Genomic DNA, 25,880 nt, shown 5'->3' on the forward strand with positions numbered 1-25,880 from the left:
ATCAGTGAAATCACTCTTGACTTACAGCAGTACAACTGCCTGCAGGGGGAAGCCCAATGATCTCAAATCATTCCACTGGGAGTCAAAAGTGCAGTCCTGCAGCAGTGCCACAGGCATGGAATTAAAGCAAGATATACCCAGGTGTCACCTCATGGACCATGAAGTTGCCGGTCAAGCTGCCTTTAATGAAGATTGCTAGATGACTGCACACTAGCAGTCCACAGAAGGATCTTAAAATTATACAAATGAACGTCTAAAGAAATAAGGACAAAATCTGTAGCATCTTTATCAGGAGGGGAAAGAGATGCAAATTATTTCCAGAATGTGCTTAGTGCTCTCTTTTTGTGATTTAATCTTAGCAACAAGACAGAATGTAACATTTTAATCAAGATGTGTCAGTATCCAAAATATGGTGTGATATTAATAGATGCTGCACAGCCATTTGTATTACAGTAGAAGTCTGCCTCTAGTGCCTGAATATGCAGACATAATATATCCAATAATACGCAAGACAACAGTAAATGTGAAATTTTTACTTGCTGACTTACTTACAGGAATATTAAAAAAATTATGGAAAAGTCAGCAGTATTATTGAATCTTATTTGAATCCAGTTCAAAAGATCCTTAAATTAGAATTCTATCTGCAGTATACATAACATTCTCTCCTGGCATTATATTTGCTAACTACTGCATAATTCCTTGATAATTACTCAATCTTTAGCTAACAGCAATCTGCCACTACCAGACAAAATCCTTCTAAATCTCAGAGTGAGAAAGAGCTCCAATAACCTAAAATTATTTTTTCAACTTAAAAAGTTACCCTCATATAAATATCATAAAGTTCCATATGAAATAGTTAGCATGAAATAAAAAGAGAAATTATATATGTTCTCTGTCAAAATCCACCTCAGATATTCTTTGGGTGAAAAGAACAGTAAACATCCTGTAGTCTTTTTCTGCATTTGGGAATCATTTCTATCTCCTTTAAGTTTCCAGTACCATGTGGAAGACTTAATATTAGAACTTAAAAGCCAAATGAGAACTATGTTTAGACATGGAATTTGTTGTTGCTTAGATAATATCTTGCTTTTTTAATGGGAATATTAGAGAAAGTCTCTTCTGCTGTAGCTGGGCTTCTTGTGATGCATATTCAGAATCTCCTCCCTTTTGTCAGGAATTTTTTACTATTTACATGCTCTTCCTACATGTGTAGCTCCCATATACTTTAAATTGAACCTGAGATCAAGATTCCTTATCTCTTTTCTTCTCTTTATTTTATGGTCATTTCTGTGGTTGCCATTAAAACCTGGTCTGTCTTTTGATACAGTAAACATTAAGAAATATATCCTACCTACATACTTTATTCTCTTTTTTCAACCCAGTAATTACAAGAAACATAATACTGGGTATTTTGTGATCTTAAAGTACTGACATTTTACTCAAAAACGTGACTTGGAGGACCAACTTTTACATAGCACATCTTTACACAGTGCCTCTGAGGTCAGCTTGGGTTGATGTAAGAACGATAACAGGTTTCAAAAATAAGCACTAATTCTTCCCTACACATTGTGCCAGCAACTCTCTCCATAAATAAAATTTACCTCAAGTTGAACTTTTTGTTCTAAGTTCTTGTAAGTTCTCTGCAATAGCTCTTTTGTGCCAAGAACTCCATACCACATCATGTTTTTCGTCCGACTTCTGAAAGCAGGCAAAACAAGATTCACATATTGACATACACACATTATTGTGTCTTGTATTTGAAGAAAAAAAATTAAGAAATTCATATAAAGAGGTAAGGAAAAAAAAGGAAGGGAAACATCTTGACTCTGTAACTGACAGAGTAATTATATTACCTGCATTTTTCAGGGTGCTCTTCTCGCTTGTTATTAAATTCTAGTGAAATTTTTGCATCTAACCCAATTCCAAAGTAGTTGTTCATGACACATTTTTCTGAATATCCCTCCCTGTCAGAGGAAAAGAGAAAATCAGGTGTACATTTGTACAGAACCTGGACATGCAAACATCTTTGACCAAAACTGTGATTGGTCACAGAACAGAATATGAACTAAGATACTTCAAGAGATCTTTCCTCTGAATCTCCCTAAGTAAACTGGTTTGGGCTGAAAAACCCAGCTCTGAAGTATTACTGTCCTCCTCCTCCAGCTGAGCAAGGGATAAATGAGCAAATCTCTCACCTTATTTTCAGCTGCTGCAAAAAAATTTGCACGGCTCACAACTAACCCAGTACAATCCAGCTTGTTTTCAGACAATGAGGTCTACTGCCAAATGATGGCAAACAAGAACTTCATAATGCAAAAAAATAAGAGACTACAAAAATGGGAGAAGGATGTCCTTAGGGGAAGCAAAATAGTACATTTAGAAAAAAAATATTTCTTACAAGGAATCTGGATCCGGGTCAATAAACGGCGTAGCACCAAATGGATCGATGTTTGCTAGCAACATTTTGCTAATAATTGAACTTCCTGCAATGGAAGCAGCTAGACCAGCCCTTAAACCTGATTAAAAAAAGAGAAAAAAAAGAAAAAAACAACAAAACAAAACAGAATGAAAATAATAAAAAAAAATTGTATTTGATAAATAGACAAACATATAATATAAACCACATACTGAGAAACAAAATTCATTAAACCTGTACAGGGAAAGATTGTGATTCTATCTCAATTTTTACCGAAACTAATTATCTTATCAGGTCTCTGGTTCTCTTAAGCAGAAAGGCAGCTATGCTGCATTATGGTGGCTCTCTCAGGTACCACCATGGAGAAAGAAAAAAACAAAGAAAATTTAGGGTTTCAGGCCAACACTCACTGGCTGGTATAGTAACCAGATGGGTGACCTAACATCCAAAAGACTGCTAGAGCTTTTCATTCAGTTCAATCTTCATCTCCTAACTGTCCATTATTTTTCTTTTGTCCTATCCTTTGGAAGCATACATAAGGAATATTCTTACAATTTTTACAACTGGCAGAGCCATAGTTTAACTTAATTTGTGAAAAGATCACAGCCTCAACATGCCTGCTTTGAATAATATCAATTTCACTCTACAAAATACTCTGTAATGCATGTAAACAAAGCAAAATACTAACTGCTTTTACTTAAATTTGCCTAAAGAACAAAAACATAAGCTTGGTTCCACTGTGTTTTAGCTATACTAATAAAGTTAATTAAAACAGAGTTTTACTAGTGCTCTCTAGTATTAATTCCATTTGGAGCAGAACAGATACTTTTTCATCTATCAATTGAATTTAGGTAAGAACAGATGTTTTTTTTTCAACTGTTTTACACAGCAGCTTTGTGTGGTTTCAGTTATCCATTTCCAGAGGATATCCACAGACAGATCTTACTCAGAGGGTTGAGCTTTACAGAGCTTTGCCCCTCAGCCTCTTCATCCTAATCCATTGATTAGGATAAATGATAGAAGGATTTGGGTGGATGAAAAATTGGATGTGATCTGGCAATGTGAGCTTGTGGCCCACAAAGCTCAAATGTGTCCTGAGCTGCATCCAAAGCAGCGTAGCCAGCAGGGTGAGGGAGGGGATTCTGCCCCTCTGCTCTGCTCTGGTGAGACCCCACCTGCAGCGCTGCATCCAGCTCTGGGCTCCCCAACATAAGAAGGATGTGGACCTGCTGGAACAAGTCCACAGAGGGCCCTAAAGATGATCAGAGGGCTGGAGCACCTCTCCTATGAAGACAGGCTGAGAGAGCTGGGGATGTTCAGCCTGGAGAGGAGAAAGCTCCAGGGAGAATTTATTGTGCCCTTTCAAAATATAGAGCAGATTTATAAGAAAGATTGAGAGACTTTTCATCAGGGCCTGCAGCGACAGGAGAAAGGGCAGTGGTTTTAAACTCAAATAGGGTAGGTTTAGATTGGACAAAAGGAGGAAAATGTTTGGGATGAGGGTAGTGAGACATGGGAAGAGGTTGCCCAGAGAAGCTGTACAAGCCACACCACTGAAAGTGTCCAAGGTCAGGCTGAATGCTTTTCTGAGCAGCCTGACCTAGTGAAAGATGTCAATGCCCATGACAGAGAGCTGCACTATCTTTAGAGGTTTCTTCCAACCCCAAACCACTTGGCAGTTCTATGATCCTGAATTTTACTTTTCACCCTTCAGAATCAAATGCCACACTTCTGCTACTGTGCCAAAGGATCAGAAATATTCTACATTATTATGCATTTTCTCCTACACAGTACCAGACAAAGATGTGTATGTCAGTTCAAATGAATTCAGGGCATGAAGTAAAAGTCATTATTTGACAGCAAGCTTACCTGGACAGATAATCCTCGTGTTAAGTACTGGGAGGTTTTCCTTGCTTGCTGCCAAAGCTGGAGCAGAGAAGGAACCTGTCTGAGAATGGATACCTCGGCTTGTACGTCTATCAGGAGATCTTGGTGCAGTTTTAGCTGTGCAGAAAAAACAAAAGTAAGAACACTAATTAGACCTAATATGACATTACCGATATATAATTTTTACAGCCCTGATAATATATCAGAAGCATTAATTTAATCTGTTACCACTCCATGACAAAAGTCCTTCCCCCCCATAACACAGTTTTTCTTCTAAATACAGTAAGAAAACTCAGAAACAGATCAAGTGACAAACACAAATTAGAATGAGCAAGTGTGCATGGCACTCCACATGATGCGTTCCCAACTTACACTTCAAGCTACCAGCAAAACTATTATATGTATTAAATGGAAATATGTTCATAAAATGTATTACATCCACCTTAAAATGCAACAGTATTTAACACTGCAGTAAGTTTCTGATAAACATACTGCTGAAATAATTAAATCTAAACTTAAACTTAATCTTTGTTTACTTATAAATATACACAGACAGTATGTTGTTATTTATAACAATTTTAATATAGGTAGTTCCATGGCCTGTAGGCTAGAATATCTATCTTATCAATACCTACACTATTTTCTTCAAGCAGCTGAAATGGGCCTGTGCCTGCATCAGATGCTGAAAAAGTCAGAGAAAACTCTGACATCTTTATTTACAGCCAAACTGAAAACTGCAGGAAGGGAGAAAGTCATGTCCACCTTTGCCTTCTGCATCTAGAGAGATTGTGGGGGGCATCAGTTTTCCATCATCTTTTTCCACAGACAAACTCAGAAAACAAACAAACCAGCAACTTCCCAAATAATTAACTTATCTACTGAAATTCTTCGGAAGTTAGATCAGTGAAACCTTGACAGGTATCAATGTTTAGTAGCTATTAGTAACAAAAGCTCAGGAAAAGGAAAGGGAAGAAAATGAAAGTGAAAGAGTAGATATTCACAAAGAGTAACTGGAAGCTCAGTGAAGCCAGTTATGCTTTGGCTGCCTCTGGAGGCAATGAAGAAGGATCGGCTTTGCAGAGGGCTGACCTCGGGTGCTGTCATTTACTTTCCTGGCAGAACTGGTTTCATGCAGCCTCAGAGAGTATGCCAGTGCCTGCTTCAGCCTGGGGAAATCAATCTTTGTGCAATTCAGCCCTATCAGACATATCCAGAAATCGGTGCCCCAAGGAAAAAAGTTTGGGTATTACCAAATGCTTTGTTATAGCATCTCCATGTGCATGTAGAAAATTCGCACAACAGATGGTCACACACAGACACTTCTTGGCTATCTCTGCTCCAAATTATCTCACATGTTAAAATTACTTCAGCTTAGGACAACACCAAACTTTACCATCTGAAGAAGCTCAGAACAAAAAAAAGAAATAATTTCAAAATAATGTGATTTTTCCTCTCAAAATATGAAAACTAATCCAGCAAAAATAGAATTAGTAAGACTAGCACCAAGACAACAGCAGGGAAACAGCCCCAGGAATGTGGTGGGAAGCATAGAATGCATCCTTTTCAGTGGTAGGAGTGATACAAAGGTCACGTCAATCATAACTTCACCTGAGAGTAGTGGGTGTACTGTACGAAGACACTAATGGAAAGAAAATGTTGAGTGGGAAAATCTAGAGACAAAAGGATTAACTAGAACAAGGGTTTAGACATTGTCTTCACATCACTTCAGGCCAGGATTTGCCCATTCACGGGGATTTTTTTAAGTGATGAAAAACTAACATAGAACTGCTAAGTGGAATGGCAGATTCTTTACTTCCTTGTATCCATAAGTAAGATGACACACCTTTCTGAATGACTTCCTGAAGTCAAACAGAAATTATTACACACAGGACAAGTGGGAAAAGTGGGTAAGTTTTTCTGAATTGTTTTATATGACTAAATGGACTAGAAGTGGACTAAAAGCCATCTCCTGACTTTAACACCTGCATAACAGCCATAGCAGCTATCACAAAATGCTACAACATTGCATGGTAGCAATACAACACATTGATTTGTATCGATGCATGACAAAACACTGTATTAATGTCAAAAAATAAAAAGGAATAAAAACGGCAAGTGATATCTAACAAGTCATTATATATTTAGATGAAGGTATTAACATATGGAAAAACATTATCTTCATCAAATGACCAGGAAGATCCTTGGAGGGTAAAATGCAATACTCAGAACAAAATTAACATTCATTTTTCATAATACTACTGAAAAATTCACAACACTGTTCACACAGTCTGTTCTCTCTGCACTTGCAAACAAGGCAGTTGTACTAAATAGGAAAATCAGCAGAGCAGCTGCTCTTTATTTGACAGATAAGACTCATGGGAATAACTGCAATAAAGAAAAACTTTTGCTGTGAATGCTCTGATAAAAACAACACAGCCCTAATGAGTAAAACTGATGTTTCAGCGCAGATAATTGAATTCATGTTCCATGCTTTGTCCCTAAACATCTATCGTCCAGTGACAGCATTAATACAAACTATTCCACATGCAGAAATTATACCATCAAGATACAAGGAGTTCAATAAATTTCTAGACCTGAATATCTTTATTATACAGTTATGGCAGTAGGATTGGGTCATCTGTAGGGCCAGCATCCTCTATGAGCTACTATTGAAAAGGGACAACCAACAGGCATTGATTCCCATAACCAAGAGCAAATAAAAGTGACCAGTGAAGAGACAATCACTGGAGGAAAGCCTGATGTGTTTCTGGAGAAAACATGAGATGCTGGGCCAACAGAAGCCCCAACAGCCCAATGTCTCATTTCCACAGTAGGAGCTACAGACACAGGCAACAGCTTCAGAGCAGAGCCCTGTGAGGACAACTTTAGAGGATTTTAGTGTGGGTTAGGGTGAAAAAAAGGAGATGCAAATCCCAAAATACTTCTCTCATTTTGCCCCAAAAAGTTATTTACCAAGTATCTAGAGGATGGGCTTTGATGCCTACCAGCTACCAGTGTTTCTCTATGACTCACAGATCATCTTGTGGCCTCACCATCAGGGCAGCACTGTCCATTTTGATAATACGGAAAAGACTGAAATTTCCACTGCTAAGATGCAACTTTCCTAAAATTTCTATGTAGCTTAAGAATCTCAGTCTACAGCTGAGATATGCTATTGCCACCATCACCTAGGCTCTAGTACTTGCTCAGGTTCATGCAGGAAGATGAGTGTAAACACTGGATTAAATTCAGGCACTTATATTCTCAACAAGTGCCTTCTCAGCTTTGTGAACACATTCCAAAAGACTGTTCATCTATTATTTCCCACATTTTTCACTTATCTTTTATTTATTCAAATCTATTATAATTTGTGAGTAGTTTCCAAACAGGATGCTAGTATTTTTAATTATGGAACCAATTATGCTCCTAATACAACTATAACGAGATGGAATATTTCTATTTTATTCCTGATTTACTCACTTGATGGAGACTCAAGTTCCTTCGTATCTTCCTCTTTTTCCTCTTCTTTGGATTCATCCAATTCTTTGCTGTATTCTACTGGAGACTGGTTCACTTGTTCTTCACTATGAGCATTCTGCTCATCCACAACTGTTATTAAGAGAAAAGACAAAGTCTCAAGGATTCTAAAGAAAAACTACATACATTGAAATAAGCACTTTTTTTTGGTAGCTTTAGTTTTAAAATATCAACAAAAGAGTTCCATCATTAATTCAGTGAAAGAGTCAGTCAATTCTTTACCAGCTGATAAAGATTTGCGGTCAGAAATTTTCATTTTGTGGAGGCTAATATTTAAAGGAATGCACTTTTATATGCGCACACACATACATACAGATGTAGTCACACCTGCAGAGTCATCAACATTCAAACAAGCTGCATTTCTTTTCCTTGCAGCTTGTAATAAGCACATAATTTTATCTGTGTAAGAATATAGAAATCAAATTTTATAATGAAAACTTATTCCAGTTAGACAAACAAACAAACAAACATCATTATCCTATCCTATTCTACCAGTCTGGATTAAAATGTTGCTGATGTGCACCTTTTTCTGCTTGTTCAATGATCTGCCTCACAGCCTTCTTCAAGCTGTTTGCTCGGAGCATTAACTGTTGCCTTGGTTTGAAGAGCTTCTGGGAAGACTTTGAGACACACTCTGCTAATTGCTCTTTACTTTCAGACAAGGATTCTTCACTCGAGAACTCCTCTGGTTCTTCTTCCACAATGGGGGAAGCAATGCCTGGGAGAATGGGAGCAGCCTGGGCTTCTGTGTGAAGAGCCTGGAGCAATAGGTCCAGCTTTTCATTTAACTCTGAGCACTAAGACAAAGTGGGAAAACACACACATTAAAAAAAAAAAATTCAACAGTGAACATGTGAATATATTCAGGAAATATGGTACCAGATTATATATGAAACTGCAGGTGTCTTTAGTGTCTATGTAATTTCTTAGGTAAAATACAAAGAGGTTCAACATTTCAGAATATCAGATTATGAGTAGGTCTGCATGGGTTTTTTGCAGACCCTGTGACACTAAACCAGACTAGATCAATTATATTACAAACCCCTCCACTTAGATTCAAATAATACTCCATGCTCAACTCAGCCTGACCCATAACTGTATGGATTGCATCCTACTCCTCTCCTAACGACTTGCAGCACAGAAAACCGCCAGAGGTTTGCCCACACATGGTTTTTCAGTGCCCCAATTTTGAGAGGTATCTATCAGCTGTTAGACTGAGACACATGGGGGTTTTTCTGCAATACAGCTGTATATTTAAGCAAGTGAGTTGTCACAGAGCAAGTGGCTCAAGCCAGACTCAGACACTGTCAAATGCCTCTCCCCAACACTAAGTAATTGTTCTCTCTAGGTACACAGGAAAAGAAAGGATTTTCTGCACCTAAGAGAAAGAAAACACTCTCTGGCCTTGTAACAGTTAAAAAGAAAAACTAATTTTCTAAAATGTGCACCGGATAGAAACGTGAACCACAAATTGCCACTTAGCAAGTACATTTTCTGACTCTGGGATTGCCAAGGGTTTTGTTTTCTTCTTTTCTTTTCAGCTCATGTAAATTTTGTGTCTCATACCAAATCCTTCTGTTGTTTTCTTTCCCAATGTTTTTGCAACACGATCTCTGTATTTTGCAGCTTAAACCACTATTTTTAACATTGTGGTCTGTCTCCCCTTCATTCTTGCAGCATACTCTTCATTATCCTATTGTTTTCCTGTAGCTAACTTAATCCCTAGAAGTATAACTAATGCAAAAAGAAATCCTTTTATCTCTATGTATGCTACCATGAACTTTATCCTTTATGAAGAAAGAAAGTGTAAACAGTTTAAAGAAATCTCAGAGTTTAAATATGCTTTGGAAATAATTAACTCTATGCAATAAGAACAGAAGAATTTTGAACTCACTGGTCGAAATGAAAGCCAAGCTGGGCATTCTAGAGCAATGTGAAAATTAAATATCCATGAGCTATGAACTTTAAGAACCCAACAACTTTAAAACTGAACGTAGTCATAATCTTACTTTAATGGCCATGGCATCAGCTTCCTCTGCATTTTCCATTGGTTTTTCGTAAGTCTTCCCTATTTTGGCAACAAAGTCCTTTACAGTTTCACATAATATTCTTCAGGTAAAAAAAAAGGAGAGGGAAGAAATCAAATGAAATTAAATATATATGTTTTGAATATTAAATTCTTATGGCAATTTATTATATGTACACTGCTATGAATTATTCTTATTGGAAATTGAACTCCATGATCATACTTGTAAATCAGATGACACTCTTTTCCATAGCTTCCAAAACTGAACTGATAAGCTTTAAAACAAAAAGTCTTTCACTTAAGCCTTGGCATACTTTGTATCTCAGCCTCTTATCTGAAATAAACATAACTGATTTTATCCACTCCCTTGCTTGTACACCTTCCCTAGGAGTGGACTTTGCAAACTTGCATTCCCTTTGGTAACTTCAAACAGTCATGCAAATTCATGTGAAAAGTTGGAGCTTAAAAACCATGGAGAAAATCTACTCCTTTAAAGAAGCACTTCTTAGATGAAAGCATATGGCCACACACATCCCATTGCACAGCTGATGCTTTTGAACCATATCTGTGCAAACAACAGTAGCTGAAATGAATTTTCACTGTGTAAATCAGGAAAATACTTGGTTCTTGTTACCTGCACTCAGAGAGACAGCAAACTTACTAATGAAGTGAGGATAATTACTTAGTACTGTTCATTTAGTTGACATTTTTCTGACAAATTAAACAGATTTAACAAAGTACAGAACCAATTTAGAATCTGGAGTTAAAAATATCCTGCAGTTTAATATTCTACATGTGCTATGTATAGGATTAAAAATGAAATTTTGTTAACTTGCTTTTATGAGGAAAAAAAAGATGTGATGATATTCAGATGTATTTTTAAAAATTCTATGACTGGTCTTTTGCATATTGCAAAACATAAGATTTTTTTCATAGAGAAGGCATACACAGAACAGTTCTGATTTCAGATGATGTCCATGATTTGCCAAATTTCTCTCACTTCAAAATATTTCAGTTTGAGGAAAAAAATCCCATTAATGTCCTAGATCAGTATTGATTGAAGTGATATAGACAGGGCTACAACAAAGCTACCTAAGCTAAAGCTCTGCTTCACACTGGTGAAATCTTTTGTCCTCTAAACATATGCTTTACAAAAAATAGTCAGAAGAAATGCAGTGTGAAGTAGATCACATCTATGCATTAGTAACAGTAAGGTTTTTTTATTTAAGCCATGCACTGATTTGGAATGATTTAACAGCATTTTATATAAATATTGTGTGATTATTTTTTAAATTCAGTATTAAGCCATCTATTACAACTGTACCATCTAAAAATTTTGCAGAAAAGAGCATCCACTCTAAAAGATATAAATCAAGATATATTAAGGCAAGCCAGTTGGCCATCCGTAAGAAAATCAAGCTTATACAGCATGCTATTATGGTGATGATGTTACACAAGAAATTTATCCCGCACATCGTAAATAAAATTGACTGACTCACTTGGCAGATGATATGACAACTGAATGCTGATCAGAATTGAGAATTTTTGCAAGATGAGCAGCAACTGAATCCTCATAAGCAGATATCTGAAAATAGAGAGAAAAGAGACTTCAATTTCCACACATTCCAGCAGTTTAACAACAAGTAGTGAGTTTAAACCCCTCAAAAATAGCAGGATTTTTATTTCAGATCTAATATAAGGCCAAGTGTTTGGCAATGAAGATTTTACATGCGTTTTATGTGTATTTTATGTATGAGATGTTTAATATTCAAAGTTAGACTGCATGAGAACTTGATCCACAGTTCTTTTCCTCCTGTAAAGAAAACAGTAAGTTATTTCTAGGCTAAAATCAGTCTGTGAGCTAGAAAAGAATCTACATACTCCGATTTATAACAACCTACATTATTATAATCTAGTACCTTTTACTTCTAAAATAAGCAAAGCTTTCCTTAAACAAATTGCTCAATAAGAACAAGTCTAAAGTTTGCAGTTGTGATCTGGAATTTTCACTTTACTGTCAGGTGAGCTCTCACTTCCCAAGAACCACAACTGACAAAGACTGCCAAACTGGTATAATGTTATCAAAACCAATCTTCAAGGAGCAAACCATTTAGGGCTTAGTCTTTACAAGAACATTAAAAATTACAAATTACAAAATACTCAGGAAAATATTTGGACTGGATCAAAAATGTATCCTCACACACTATATCCTATCTCAAAAAACTCTGGATCCAGACCTCAATTTTAAAAGAAAATTTTAACAAAATTCCAAATCCAAAGCTAAAAATAAATGCAGTTCTGCCAGCTCCATTTAAGAATCTCTTTAAATCTCTCAGCATGCTTTTGTCTTTGATTTTGAGCAGGCAGATATACCACTTCAGTTTTTTCTCCTAAAACCTTCATCGTAGGACTCTGACATTGAATCAGCTTACATTTCAAAGGAGAAAACAAAACATAAACATCTGATCCATAATAATGAATTACTATTTTTCAAACACCAGTACAAGATTTTGGGAAACCAAGTGGAATTAGTTTCCTGAAACTGCAGGAGGAAGGAAAGGGAAAAAGAAAAGAATCATATATGAACTTCCATTTGCTTTTCAAACTGTGGCATAATCCAACATCTACTACAAGGTTAATTATTATTTTTTTCTGAAACAGCCTAACTCAGTAAGCAATGTAAAAAATCCTATTAAAATAGAGATTGAACAGGGTACTCAAAAGCAAATGGCTTTGTCCAACTCAAGTAATGACAGGTAATGTAGCCTACAGAATACATTTGCTAAAAAGGAAGTTTTATATGAGCAAGCAGCTCCTTCCATTTTCAGAAGGGGCTAAAAAAAAGTGTCAAAGCCAGAAATAACTAGAACAAAATGATGATGAAGACACACTTGAAAATTTTAACTTTCTTGAAAAATTAGAGGCAATAAAGCCTTGATCTGCATTGCTGACACCAAAAGCAGAGCTGTGTGCAAAGCAACCCCCTTAAAATCCCAGCCTTTTTGCATCTCTACATCCAGCAATCCATCAAAGGTTATAACCTCGTTGCCAATTAAAAGAGCCTGAATTATTAAATTGTTCAAGAGACTGCTGATTAATTATGGCTTCTGAAGTACTTTTGAGCTACAGTTGATATGCATTAACTTTCTTGGGAATATATTATTTTTTCATTTTCAGTCAGACTTTTCATGCCAATTAATTTGATTAAAGCATCTCCTCTCAAAATTGAAACCTCATCAGCTAGTACAAGCACAAATCTAGTCTGGAACACAGGCTAAGTTTTTCTTTGATGATACTTAGGATTTTGAGCTCTTTCAATGAACAAGAGAAAGTTGTGATATCACCTGATCAAACTCAAGCTGCAAAACGCTTCTGTCTTTCTTTAGGAATAAAACCCTTGCCTCCAAAATGCTGGGGGCTTTTTCTCAATGCATAATCCAAAATTACCATAGCAGACATTTTTTTAATATATTTTAAAAATGTATTTTAAATATTTATATATAGTATCATAGTATATACATTGATGTACAGTAACATAGCACTAAATTTTACTATTATATACAAAAATATATATAAAAATATACTCATATATAAGAATTATTTAAAATATATAGTATTATAATATTACATAATAATATGACACTAGATTACATTCTTGTTTAACATGCTATATAAATATACTTTTTAATACATATTAAAATATACATATATATTGAGGAAGAAATTTTTCAGACAGCTTTGCTGGAAACTCCTTAGGTAAATTATATAGAACTGGAAACCTTACTTACTTGAGATACACAGCAAGAAAAGCCCTTAATTCAGTTCATTTAGCAGATCACAAAACATCTATTTTTCACATAAATGCTTTAATTATGTCTATTGCCATCCCAGAAGCTCCAAGTTAAGAGCATGAAACAACAAAACAAAAGTTAAAGTGCACCTGGCACTCCTCTGACTCTTCTGCAGTCACAGGAAGAATAGAAGGCTTTGATGGTAATTTCAGTTCATATGACATTATACTCCACCTGAAAGAAACATAAGTTTCCAGACTGTTAGTCTTACACTCTTTCCACTTTATTAACAAAAAGAAAATTCAATGTCACACCACAGAATAGCTATGTATAAAAAAAAGCAGCTTAATTTGTAGTTGTAAACTACATGGGTGAAATAATTAGAGAGATTAAATTAGAGAATAAAGGTAATAATTTGTTTTATTACTCAGATTATTTTTTAGTGATTTGATAGTCAGTCTCATATATGAAAAATTCATGGGACATTCAATATAGGGAATAAAGATTTTCTGGAAAAAAACATAATATAAAAGAATTTGTGCAAACATACTGCAGAAGTCAAAGGAAACAAGACATCTTCCTAAAGAAAAATCTTTAAGGTGACACTGGCTTTCCATCTCAACTAGAGGAGGCAGGCATGAAAACAAAGCAAATGATGAAGTGTCTTCCTTGATATATATATATATATTTTTTTTTGTGTGATACAGGACAGCACTTGACAACACAGATAGTATGAAAGCACTAACAACATCCTTCAAAGCCTGCTGAAAAGAGCAAGTAATCACTGCAGATGGGTCTTGGGAGCAAGTCTATTGAAATTAGACCAAAAAATGAAACAGAGCATTTTTTCACTACAGAAAAAGGAAAATTTGATTTAATTTACAAGTTTTTCAGAATCTGAGGATCAGCAACAAGCATTTCTCTACATGCTTTGCTGTAAAGCAATCAAGTAGTCTGCAGAAAAGCTTAAAATAAAAAAAGGTTTTTTTCTCTATTTCATAAAAATAACCTAAAGTAAAATCCCTTATGATGACATTCAAGTGTTTGCCACTAGAGCAAGAAAAGAAACACTCAAAAGAGACAGGAATAGTGTAAGAAATACTCCTCTCAAAAGCAGTGCTAGTCCATTGGAACAACATGATCATCGTCATCTATGATTTTTTTTTTAATGGGGTTGCTGCCTTCCTTTATGGATGAAAATTCCATGAAACAAGGAATGGGAAGATCTCATTTTTTTTTACTAAGAAACTGCCTCAAACAGAAGTATTAGTCGTGGATCCAATTAGCCCAGCATCTTGTCAACAGCTGATGCCTCAGGAAAGTGTGAAAGCACACAAGGTGAGTTTTCCCCACATCCAAGGACAGAGAGCTCAGGTGTTTTCTAAATAAAGATGCTACCATTAATGGTGTTTAATAAGCACGCATGGAGTCCATAAAATTGCTGAAATCAGTTTTGAATCTACACAATTTCATAATGCTCACAACTTCTTATAACAGGCAGTTTTGCAGCTCCCTCAGCCATGCAATAAGGTGTCAACTTTTGAACATGTTTGGACAGCACACTTCCCACTTCCATCAACCACTCATCCGTCTGACTCTTTAGTTTAAAAAGCAGGCTAAAGAGCTGTCCCCATCATAACTGCAGCTTCCTTCATGATTAAGACCTGCACTCAAAAAACAAACCCCACTGAACACCAACTCTCCAAGACGGATTTTAGGCCATCAGAAACCCAAATAAATACAATTTAAATCTCACAGTAAGTGATGCATATGCACATTTAGGTTTACCTGTCTAACATTTTCGTGCTGGCTCGTTCTAGTTTTTCCAAAATCTGAGGAAGTTGGGTATCATCATCACAGGATCCTCCCCAGCCAAGGACACGAGCAAGGTCATTTCCAGTACCAAGGGGTAACACTCCTAACTGACACTGAAACACAACACAGGAACAAATCTACTATTGAAAACTAGAAAGAAAATACAAGTGTTTACAAATGCTTGTTACTTCAATCAACAAATGTTAATTTCATAGCTGATGTCTAAAGCCTGTAAATCAGTGTAAAGCCTGTGTTATTCTGCTACAACTTGTCCTTGGAAACTTTAATTAAACAGTAACTACTGAGTTTTCCTCATACACAGAGATGCAACAAAGAACCAAGTCAAGGAAAAGGTAAGCACACAAAATTAAGCCTAGTCAGTCTAGGCAAGGAAAGTAAATATGCACACTTGCCTGCTTGTGCAAGCTGAGCTTATCAATTTCTGACAAGACCCAACCCACGCTTCCATCGCCACCACATACAAGAATCCTGAAGTTGTCAAACTTCTGAAATAACCGCAAACTGCAGAGAAAATGCAAAGCTAGTTATATCCATTAGCAAGAGAGCAGTGACATTCACTATCAATTGTTACAAGAAAATATTGTGCACAGCATCTTTATAACCCTTTTATTGTTGTGGGATACAACCATCTATTTAATTAACCTATCTGCAGCCCATCTGTCGCTGCATATTCCACCTATACTGACATTTCTGATAAATAACATGCCAAATTATTCTTTGAAAAATCCCTTGATATTGTTTTCAGGATTTTATAAGTCTGCTTTTATTGATTTTATCAATATTTTAAAATACCCAGATTTAAGTGATAAAATTGCAACTGCTCCATGCTTCTCATTTCAGCCAGAAGCATAATGCACCACTGGGGATTTTTCACAAGAAGAGGTTAGGACACAATGACAGGATGTGCTCCACAATACGAGTGGGCTTTTGTGGGCAAAGGACTAGCTAAATGTAAGGACCATTTAAGCAATTCTTAAACATAAGGTGATCACAACAATATAAGATAAATAACACAAGTATTTAATATTATATCCTTAAAGCCATATGCTGCTTTCACTTCCTATTGCTCTTCCTCTTGTTCTCTAATTTTTAAGACCTCCACAATATAACATTTGGACAGTACAGAAAAGGAGGACAAGAGACAGAAAATGCAGAAAGGTAAGACACAGAAAAAAGGGGAATGAGATGTGAAGAAGCAGGCAAAAGGTAAAAACAACAGGGACTTAACTGAAAAAAAAGAAAAAGAAAAAAATTGGAAAGTATAAACCCTTAAAATACTAACAACAAATATATTTGGTTTTAATGCATGTTATTTTCCAGAATATGTATAATTTTGAACCATTTAAAAAAAAATAACAAGATCACAAATTTCTGAACCATTTATATTTTTTCTAGAGAAAATAATATCTACTTGAATATGATGGGCACATACCTAGTCAGAACAAAAGAAGCAGATACTTAAGGGGAAAAAATGTTGATACCAGAGCAACTTATCCTATCCTGAGAAAGAGGAGAAAATCCCTAGCAATACACTGTGTCATAGCATTCACCCCTGCTTTTTAGATCAACTAGGAAAAAAGAAGACATCAGTGCGACCTGATGGAATACTTGCTAAGGATCTCTCCCTGGAAACTGTTTGGGAGAAGTACTTAAAAGCACCTGACATGAACTGCAATTTCTGTGCAAAATCAAAGTGAGTCATCTCAGCCATGGCACAACTATGTGAAAGAAGAGCACTTGCAAACATATTTTTCATACTGTCTCCTTTCAAACACTGTCTAATCAATTAAGACAAATGTTATATGTCATTATAATTACATGTACAAAATTCTAGTTAAAAGTGACTTGGATTCAGCTCAGATTATAAGGGTCATAATGAAAATAATATTACAACTCAGAGTTATTATGATGTGTCCATAACACAGTACTAATTATTATAATCCACTGTAATAATAAGCTGTAATCAATTATATTTTTATTTACGCACTGCTTGAATTGAATTTTTGTGGATTTGTTCCATCCACTTTTTATCATTAAGTATAATTCTGCATATTTAAGAGTACAAAAATTAACACTTCCAGTTGCTATATCTGATAGTATTAGGCATTTAACCACATCACTATATCTGAGTGGAATCGAGGTAGGCAACAGAAATATGGGCATGAATTTAATCTTCATTAACATGCAAAGATGATTGAGTTGTGGCCATCACTATGCAAATTTCATCGCTATCTCTCCAACAATCAACCTTTAGATTTTGGGGATAAATGCCTGGTGGTTTTGTGTTCTTGCTCCAAATTATTTGGGATGGTCATTTTTTTTTACTATTTGCATATGTTACATAAACCATATTTTTTTTACTATTTGCATATGTTACATAAACCATATTTTTTACATATTTTTCAGGTGAAAAATTTTTCATGTACTTGTCCATCAACCCACTGCAGACGCCCCCTGCTGACATTTGTGTTCAGAATTTTAAAAGATACAGAGTACATTTAAACAATAGTCTTATTCCATAGCTACACACAAAAAGGCCAGAGGAATATCAGAATTATGCATGTGAGATGGAAGAAAAGCACCTGGCAACTGTGCATAGAGCAAAATTAAAGTTCCTGTGATAGAGGAAAACATCTGCACATTTGTAACAGTTTTGAGCCTTACCGGTTAGCAGAAGTCAAAGCTAGCCAAGAGCTTTTGGTTTTGAATTTTCAAGCTTTTCTAGAAGGAAAATGTTATCCTACAAACCCTTCACGCACCAGAATTTATAAAGATCTTGAAATATATCTTGAAATTCTATTGTCTCTTAGATTTTAATTAGGAAGTCAGAGTAGATATTGGTGATGGAATTATAGCAACAAGGGGATATAACACTATAAAGCAAGGGGAACACAACACTGTACTTTGCACCTAATTCCCTTGTGGAAAGGCTTGCTCAAGGTTTCCAAGATCATTACCCTAAGTGAGGTCCTCCATTCATTAAATCGAAGACCTGAGCTGGATTTAACGACTGTTTGAATCGACGAAGAAACTTTACTCCCTGATTGTCTCCACTCTTTGAGTTAACAAAAACTAAAAGAGGACTGGCACAGGATGGCGGGCATGTGGCCTTCCAGAAACCTGTAAACATAGTTAGAAAGAATGAAATAAATAAAGTTTCCTTATATGAACAACACAAAAAGAAATCATGGGAAAGAGGAAGATAGGGATGAAGGACAAAAGGAGTACATTTTATCATGCATAATGTAAATGCTAAACTGAGTATTAGTCCTACAAGGAAAACATAATTACGCAAGATTCACCAGTTCTTTTTTTGTTTGTTTCTGGTATTTTCAGTGCCTATATTTAGTAAAATCCTGAAGACAATAGCTTTATTGTTTTTCAACTGCCATTAACCTTTCAGAATACTTCTTAAGTCTCACCTTCACAGATTATCATCACATAATTCAATATATATTTCAGTTACATGTGTTTGGTTTTCAGTATTATTTTCCTTTAACTTTACTGGGTTGAACTGGATCATTCATGTCTGTATGAGCTTTTTAAGAGTACTCACAGATTTTAAATTACTTGTACTCAGTTCCTCCCAGGTGAGACTTCACGTAAGATCCATTTTTTCAGACTGAGGTTATACTATTCAGTATAACAGAATCACTGAACAACAGAAGACCTTCAGCTGTCATTCAAAGCTTATTTAAGTCAGTGCAGGTCTTAACTAATTACAGCAGGCTCTCTATAAGGTCCTTAGTCAGAAAGACTAATGGACATTATTGCTGCTTACATGACCAGCCCATGGAGGTAATGGTTTCCCAGCAACACTCCAAAATCAGACATCACATGTATAGGTTTTGACATTTGTGTCCAGCAGTATTAAAATGATTATGTTGCTTTCAACTACTAAAAAAATACTAAAGCTACAAATAAAAAAATTCATTAAGAGATGCTAATTTAATTCCACATTATCGTAATGTCTAATTTCAAATAAGGTTTGATTAATTAATTCAAATGCCAAGAGAACTAATTTCACGTATTGAACAATCTTCCCGGCATGAGCAATAAATGACAGCCTGATGTCTATGACACCACAAAGCAAATAAATAGAGTGAATATATACAGCATACACAATCACTTTTACTAACCTCATGTAACAAAATTCATTTAATTGCATTCACGGGGTTGGTCTACTTTACCATTGACACAAACTATAAAATTAAAATAGTTAAGATTTTGTGATACTTCTTTTTTAAATCCACTCTGTGCCTTGAAGTGCCGTCTCCCGCTGTTGATGTGTCTCTGTCCTGGACCACCAAAAAGCATCTCTGAGTTTTGAGCATTTGCTGGGTTTTATCTGTGCATTGCAGGATTTTTACACTGCTTATCTTCAAAAAAAAAAAAATTAGAGAAGCTATGGAAGCAATTGCTCTCTTAAGCCTGGTAAAGTAGTTGGTGGATCTGAGCTGTTCAGCTAATTTATCTCTGTATAATGCAAAATTATCCAAAATTTGAGAACTCACAGGAGTGGTGTATGCTAGGCTGGCATCAGCCCACTTCATCTGAGGATTCTGATCATTCACTTGAAATGTTTCTAAGGGTCATAAATAAAATGGAAGAAAATTTCTGCTGGGGCAACTTTAAAAAACATGCCAGTTGAATAACTCTAAAAACCTACACAGAAAATTATACTTCTCTCTAAATTTGCAGACTGCATTCACCTGCTCAGCAGAAGGATTTTAGCCTTGTTTATTTGCATGGATCTCAATAGGCACTGGAATTCCAGAGGTACCACTCAACACACTACACTATTACGTACCATCGGAGTCTATACTGTTTAGTGCTGTTGGAGGGATGATCGATACCTTACATTGGCCAAGTGGACATTTACGAGGGTACAGATCTTTACAGGCTGTGTGAACCTACAAAAGAAACAAATAATTGTTTTCCTTCAGCAAATTTTGAGGTGAAAATACAACTCATACTATGTTATCTATGTAACAAAAAATGGACTCATATTTAACATTTAGGTGTAGTGGGAAAAGCAGTGAGACTAGGAAAAAACCACAAATGTCCAACCACAGAGCCTTGTTACTAATTCAACAAAACATTACTTTGGAGAACTTCAGCTACCACTATAGCAGATAAGAATTATCCTTTCAAGGGAATCACTTGCCTCTATCCACAAGGAAGGAAGAAGCAAGATCCCAGCATCTGTGCTGATGGCAGCAGGCTAAACAATAGCTCTGAACCTGCCTGGTCCACTGGGGCCATTCTGGAACACATATCTGCATTAAAACTAGCACACCTCCCAAGCCAGACCCATCTCCCTAAGTTGGGTCACATAAACTCCATATTGCAAAGGCCTTTTCCACATATATTGGAAAGAGAGGCACATGCAGAGGTGGCTGCATTTCATCTAAATTTCAAGTCACCTCTGGAGATGCCAATCATTTTCTACAACTCATTCACAGACCCTTGGACACCTATATGCCAAAAGTTTCAACAATAAATAAACTGCTGACTTGCATAAGAAATCCATCTTTTTAAACAAGTTGATACAATTAAGAGAAAACTATATATTGGGGAAACAATAGTAGTGAGTTAGAGAATTTCAATCAGCAACCTACAGATTGCCCTGAAGAAGAGAAAGTCAAGATTTTGCACTAATAAACACATTGCTACATTAATAAATATGAATATAACATATTATTAAAATATTAATAGAGCAATATCTACAATAAAAAATACAAGGAAGTAACATATGATTATTAGGCATAAGGAACAGTCACCTGAACATTCAGTTCAGAAGGAACTAGAAGAACAGTAGAAGAATGCAGAGAAAACACACTGGAGATGACAACACCTATTAAAGAAAAGCTGCATCTGTGGGTGTATTTAAAATTGATTGTGCAAGTAGGACAGTCATCAGAAATTCTGAGTGCTAGAGGAACCTGAGTTTGCAGAAGCTGCCTGCTCCTTCTTAATCCAAAAGCAGGTTGTGGAGTGACAAAACAAAAGTAATGGCAAGCACTAAAGCTGTCGAACTGCGACACGGTTGGATGTGGCTCAGCACACCTACCATAGCTTTACACCAAAGGCACTTCCAATCCTGCAGGCGTAGAACACTGCCACAAGTCTTGTCGCAGACTGCGCACTTGGCACTGACGGGCAGGTTTCCCTCTAACCACTGGTGAGGCATCGCTATCTGTGGAGAAGGAGTCATTAGAGTTAAGTACCCAGAAAGAGAAATTAAAGGCTTTTGTCTCTCAAAAGGTGGATTTAAACTATTTCTCAGAGCTGTACCCTTTCATCAAAGAAGCAGGTATGCTGGTCAGCCAGGATGAGGGACACTGATGCTCAGAAGACAACTGCAATGAATGGACCACTCTGGTGTTCCACATGCTAGGCAAAAAACATGACACCTGAAGAAGGGAGACCTGCCTCACTCATGGCAGCAATAAACCATAACACAATGGGGCATTTAAGTCCAGAGTCTCTGTCATACAAACAAGTTCCCTCTCAGTTATGTTGACTACATGACACAAACCAAGTAAAAATACCTAAAATTCATAAAAATAGGCAGGACAGCAGAATTCCTCTGTCACTTCACTTACCCACTCACCATGGCTGGTAAGTCACGGCTCTCTAAAGCAGTCCCAAATGCAGTGCAAAGCTTTACTCAGTGCACTCTTTTCCCCATTAATACCATGGGCAACTCAGGACACTCAAGTGTTCAACTTAGTATCAGCCTTCTAAGAAGAAGCTTCACACCAGTGGTTCATACACAGCTGTGTTTGTAAAAATAGTCCATTTATCACAATCAACCTCTCAAAGGCTTTTGTTGTTTCTCCTGCTAATTTTAAAATTCCTGCTTTCATCGCCAAAATCCCCTCCCAATTCAGTGAATTCCAAACGGGCGTCCTGGGGAACTGCTCCAGGGAAAGACGACAAAAAATACTTTGCCAAAACAGCATGGTAACAGTGCAAAATACCACCTTAGCTTAAGAGCAGTAGGAACTTCTGGGAGCAATTCTCCAGCTGCAGAGTTTCTCTGCATGTGGCCTTTAAAACCTTGTAATACATCTGCAATCTAGTGCCCACAGTTGCTAGACTTGTCTTGTGAGATAGGAATGCAACTTTTGTTCTAAATACCCTGTTAATCTTTGAACAGTGTTCAGGAAAATAGCCACCTACCATTAACTTCAATGGATCACATGGGAATATTTCTGTGGTTGGGCTTTTTTTTCCCTAAACAAGAAACAGCTTTGGAAAATACTGTAAAAATTAATAGTACTTACACCATCTTCATCTTCAATGATGTCTTTTCCAATTGAGGCTAATGTGGTCCATTTGCAGTTATTTGTTGCTCGGACAGCACATCTTTTATGTGCTTTAAACTTACACACTGCAAGACACAGATAAACATATATATCCTGTGTTATTTGCTGTATTTCAGTGATAACGCACCTTTCAAAAAATTAAACACGGACATCCCATAAAATAGCCAAGTACATATCACTTAGTGCTGTACACATGACACTAAACAACTAAAAGAAAATTCAGTTCATAATCACTCCAGCTTTAACTCTCTAAACTGGGTTAACTGCTTAGCTGTAGCCCATGCTGAATGTGCCCTGAAACCCACATTGGTCCCCATTTTTTCAGGTGCAAGGTACAATATATCTTTAACTATGGGTTTGCCTTTTCTGTTTCTCTGGTAACACGACTCAGATATCTGACTTAAATTTGCAGGCAGTCATGGTAGACTGTTTTACAAGAGTATTTTGAATCAGGAGCTCTGTTTCTTTGCTCAAAAGATGCATTTGGGGCACCATGCTGGGCCTATTTTTCTCAGAAGATGAGAAAATGAAGGGCTAACGTGGTGATATTTTTATTCAGGATACCGGGGATTACAAAATTTTCCCAGAACCTGTATCACATTAGGAAGAACCTTACTTTTTACTGCATTCTTTATTAAAAGTCTGCCAATTAGAATACCTAGCACACGTGTATAGTTGGGCAGACATTTGGACAACCTAACAACTATTTGAATTTTGTTCAACTCAATTAATATGCCTAGCTAACAATACCATACTAGACCAAACAGACTAACGCACCCAAACCGTGGGTATTTCTTCTACTGGAAGTGCATGATGTAATTCTGTTTAGAGTGCATTATATAAATTATTTTGGCAAAGACCATTAAAGGTTTATGAGTACTAGCCAGCAGATCAGAAGTAGTAGTCTCTTTTCAAACAAATATTTGACAGGAAATTATCAAGGCTTTGGCCCATCGCTTATCTACCATTAAAAAACATTAAGCCATAGTACAAAATGTCTTGTGAATAATAAATTTTCCATTTTAATTCCACTGATCCATTGCCAGATCAATTTAAAAAGTGAATTGAGACTATGTAAGCAACATCTGAGTTTGAGAGCAATCCTCACTGTTCTGGGAGATGTGTGAAAGTAAGTGCTCAGCTCTCACTTTCTTACTTTCTAAAGAGAAAGAGAAGGAAAGAAAACAAAGAAGTTTCATTGCTTTTACAGAGTCATTTCAAAAAGCAGCATTCATATAATCACAGAATTATTTGGGTTGAAAGAAACAGGTAAAGATCATTTAGTTCCTGCTGTGGACTGTGACACCTTTTACTAGACTAGGTTGCTCAGAGCTCCATCCAGCCTGGTCTTGAACACCTCAAGGGATGGAGTATTCACAACTTCTCTGGGCAACCAGCGTCTCACCATCATCACAGTAAAGAATTTTTCCTACTATCTGATCTCAGCCTACTCTCAGTTTGAAGACATTTCCCCTTGTCCTGTCCCTACATGTCATTGTAAAAAGTCTCTCTCCATCTTTCTTGCAGGCTCCCTCCAGTACATTATTTTTGTTGCTAATATTACTATTATTATTATTATTATTATTGTTAATTATTGCTGTTGTTATTGTTGTGCCCAGTTACTACAATTAAGACTTTTTTTCAATACTGCATATCTTCAAAGCATCAGGGACTTCAGAACAGTTTCAACTGATTTTTGCAGTGATAGAAAATATACAGGTTGCTGGTTATAAAGAAAGCACAACTACTGATTTGGTCAAAGATCTTATTTAAATGTTTTCCCCAGCATTACAGAAGGGTACATGTGATATAAAGTCACAGAACAGTTTTCTACTACTCCTTCATTCTTTAACAAAAAACACCCCTTTCTTTCTTGCTGCTTCATTCACTATTCACTCTCCAGACTGTGCAGAAAATATGGCAAAAGTATCAGAGGCAATGACTGTGCAAGTAGTGCCCACACAATTCCCTGGGCAATGGGTAAGAACAACACAGTTTTGTGGGTAAAACCCCACAGCCATAATGGAAAAAAAACAAACAACACAAAGTGCATTTGCAGAGGTAATTTAGTCCCAATATTTTCGTACTGATTGACTTCATCATCCTAAAGTGTTCTTACAACATTGTGCGATTCATCACAGGAGAATGCAGTTTAAGAGAGAGGTTTCTCCCACTTATTAGCTATGCTTGATATTCAACAATCAAAGTCCTGTCATGATAAACAAAATGCTACATGAAAAAATAAATTTCTGAGAATAATGATAAATGCAGTGTTCCACTGGCAATGACTTAGATAGAAATGCAGTATTGATGCAGAGTAACTGAGGTTACAGAGCTCTGGAAGAGTTTCTATAGATAATAATATATCATTCTTTAAGCTTATTTGCCTAAACATTCCATATTGAAGCTAAACTCTTAGGAGCATAAAAACCAAAATCCTTTCTTGATTCAGCTGATTTGGAATAATTCCTAAAGCAAGGCACAGAGATCATAATTACTCTGTCCTAGTAAAGACTGGATGAACATTGCAGAGATCAGTCCTTTAGCTAGAGCAACACAACACAGAGACAACATTGGAAAAGTAGATTATCTTTTGAGAAGACAAAAGAAAGAGCCTGTTGGAAGAACAGCATTGCATCTCAAAGGAGAGTCTGATTAAATTTTTTCAGAAGTCAAATGCTTGTTGAGCAGTAACAAGAATGAAGCCTGGTTTATTATAACTTACATCTTCAGATTGATATACATATCAGTTCTCTGACTTCTAAGAAGGCAAGTTCACACTAGTCTTTTACCTAGCAAAGGTATTAACCTACACACATTTTTCTACACTGATTTCCACAAGTCTTAGAGAGTCTTCAGGGTGGCCTGCAATTAATTGGGCCAACCTTTGCCAAAGGCTGCTGGGATGGAAGATGCCCTGAAGAAAAAGTCACCCATCATCTCCGAAAGAAATGAGGCTTGATTTGTGGTCAGACTTTAAAAAAAGTGGTTATGCAGGAAAACAGCAATTTTAAGAGAATAAAATATTACAGGACAACTAAACTATCAAAAGC

General features: G+C 36.3%; 1 protein-coding gene across 5 annotated transcripts in view; it reads right to left on the reverse strand.

Moving 5' to 3' along the window:
- Nucleotides 1-25,880, reverse strand: part of DGKH (diacylglycerol kinase eta) — a 158,091-nt gene that overhangs the window by 30,721 nt on the left and 101,490 nt on the right. For 4 of the 5 annotated variants that reach the window (XM_041466916.1, XM_041466917.1, XM_041466915.1 and 1 more), the window contains 15 exons: nt 22,786-22,892; nt 21,567-21,692; nt 20,304-20,406; nt 18,451-18,613; nt 15,886-15,994; nt 15,446-15,585; nt 13,807-13,891; nt 11,366-11,451; nt 9,850-9,949; nt 8,364-8,637; nt 7,784-7,912; nt 4,286-4,420; nt 2,399-2,516; nt 1,854-1,964; nt 1,602-1,698 (listed from right to left, as the gene is read on the reverse strand). In XM_041466916.1, coding sequence (XP_041322850.1) covers nt 1,602-1,698; nt 1,854-1,964; nt 2,399-2,516; nt 4,286-4,420; nt 7,784-7,912; nt 8,364-8,637; nt 9,850-9,949; nt 11,366-11,451; nt 13,807-13,891; nt 15,446-15,585; nt 15,886-15,994; nt 18,451-18,613; nt 20,304-20,406; nt 21,567-21,692; nt 22,786-22,892 — 1,883 coding nt within the window. The remainder of the gene's footprint in view (nt 1-1,601; nt 1,699-1,853; nt 1,965-2,398; nt 2,517-4,285; nt 4,421-7,783; nt 7,913-8,363; nt 8,638-9,849; nt 9,950-11,365; nt 11,452-13,806; nt 13,892-15,445; nt 15,586-15,885; nt 15,995-18,450; nt 18,614-20,303; nt 20,407-21,566; nt 21,693-22,785; nt 22,893-25,880) is intronic. The other variant, XM_041466919.1, reaches the window with a different exon arrangement.

The sequence above is a fragment of the Pyrgilauda ruficollis genome, unplaced genomic scaffold, assembly GCF_017590135.1.
Source record: "Pyrgilauda ruficollis isolate IOZ18807 unplaced genomic scaffold, ASM1759013v1 scaffold20, whole genome shotgun sequence".
Lineage (NCBI taxonomy): Eukaryota > Metazoa > Chordata > Aves > Passeriformes > Passeridae > Pyrgilauda > Pyrgilauda ruficollis.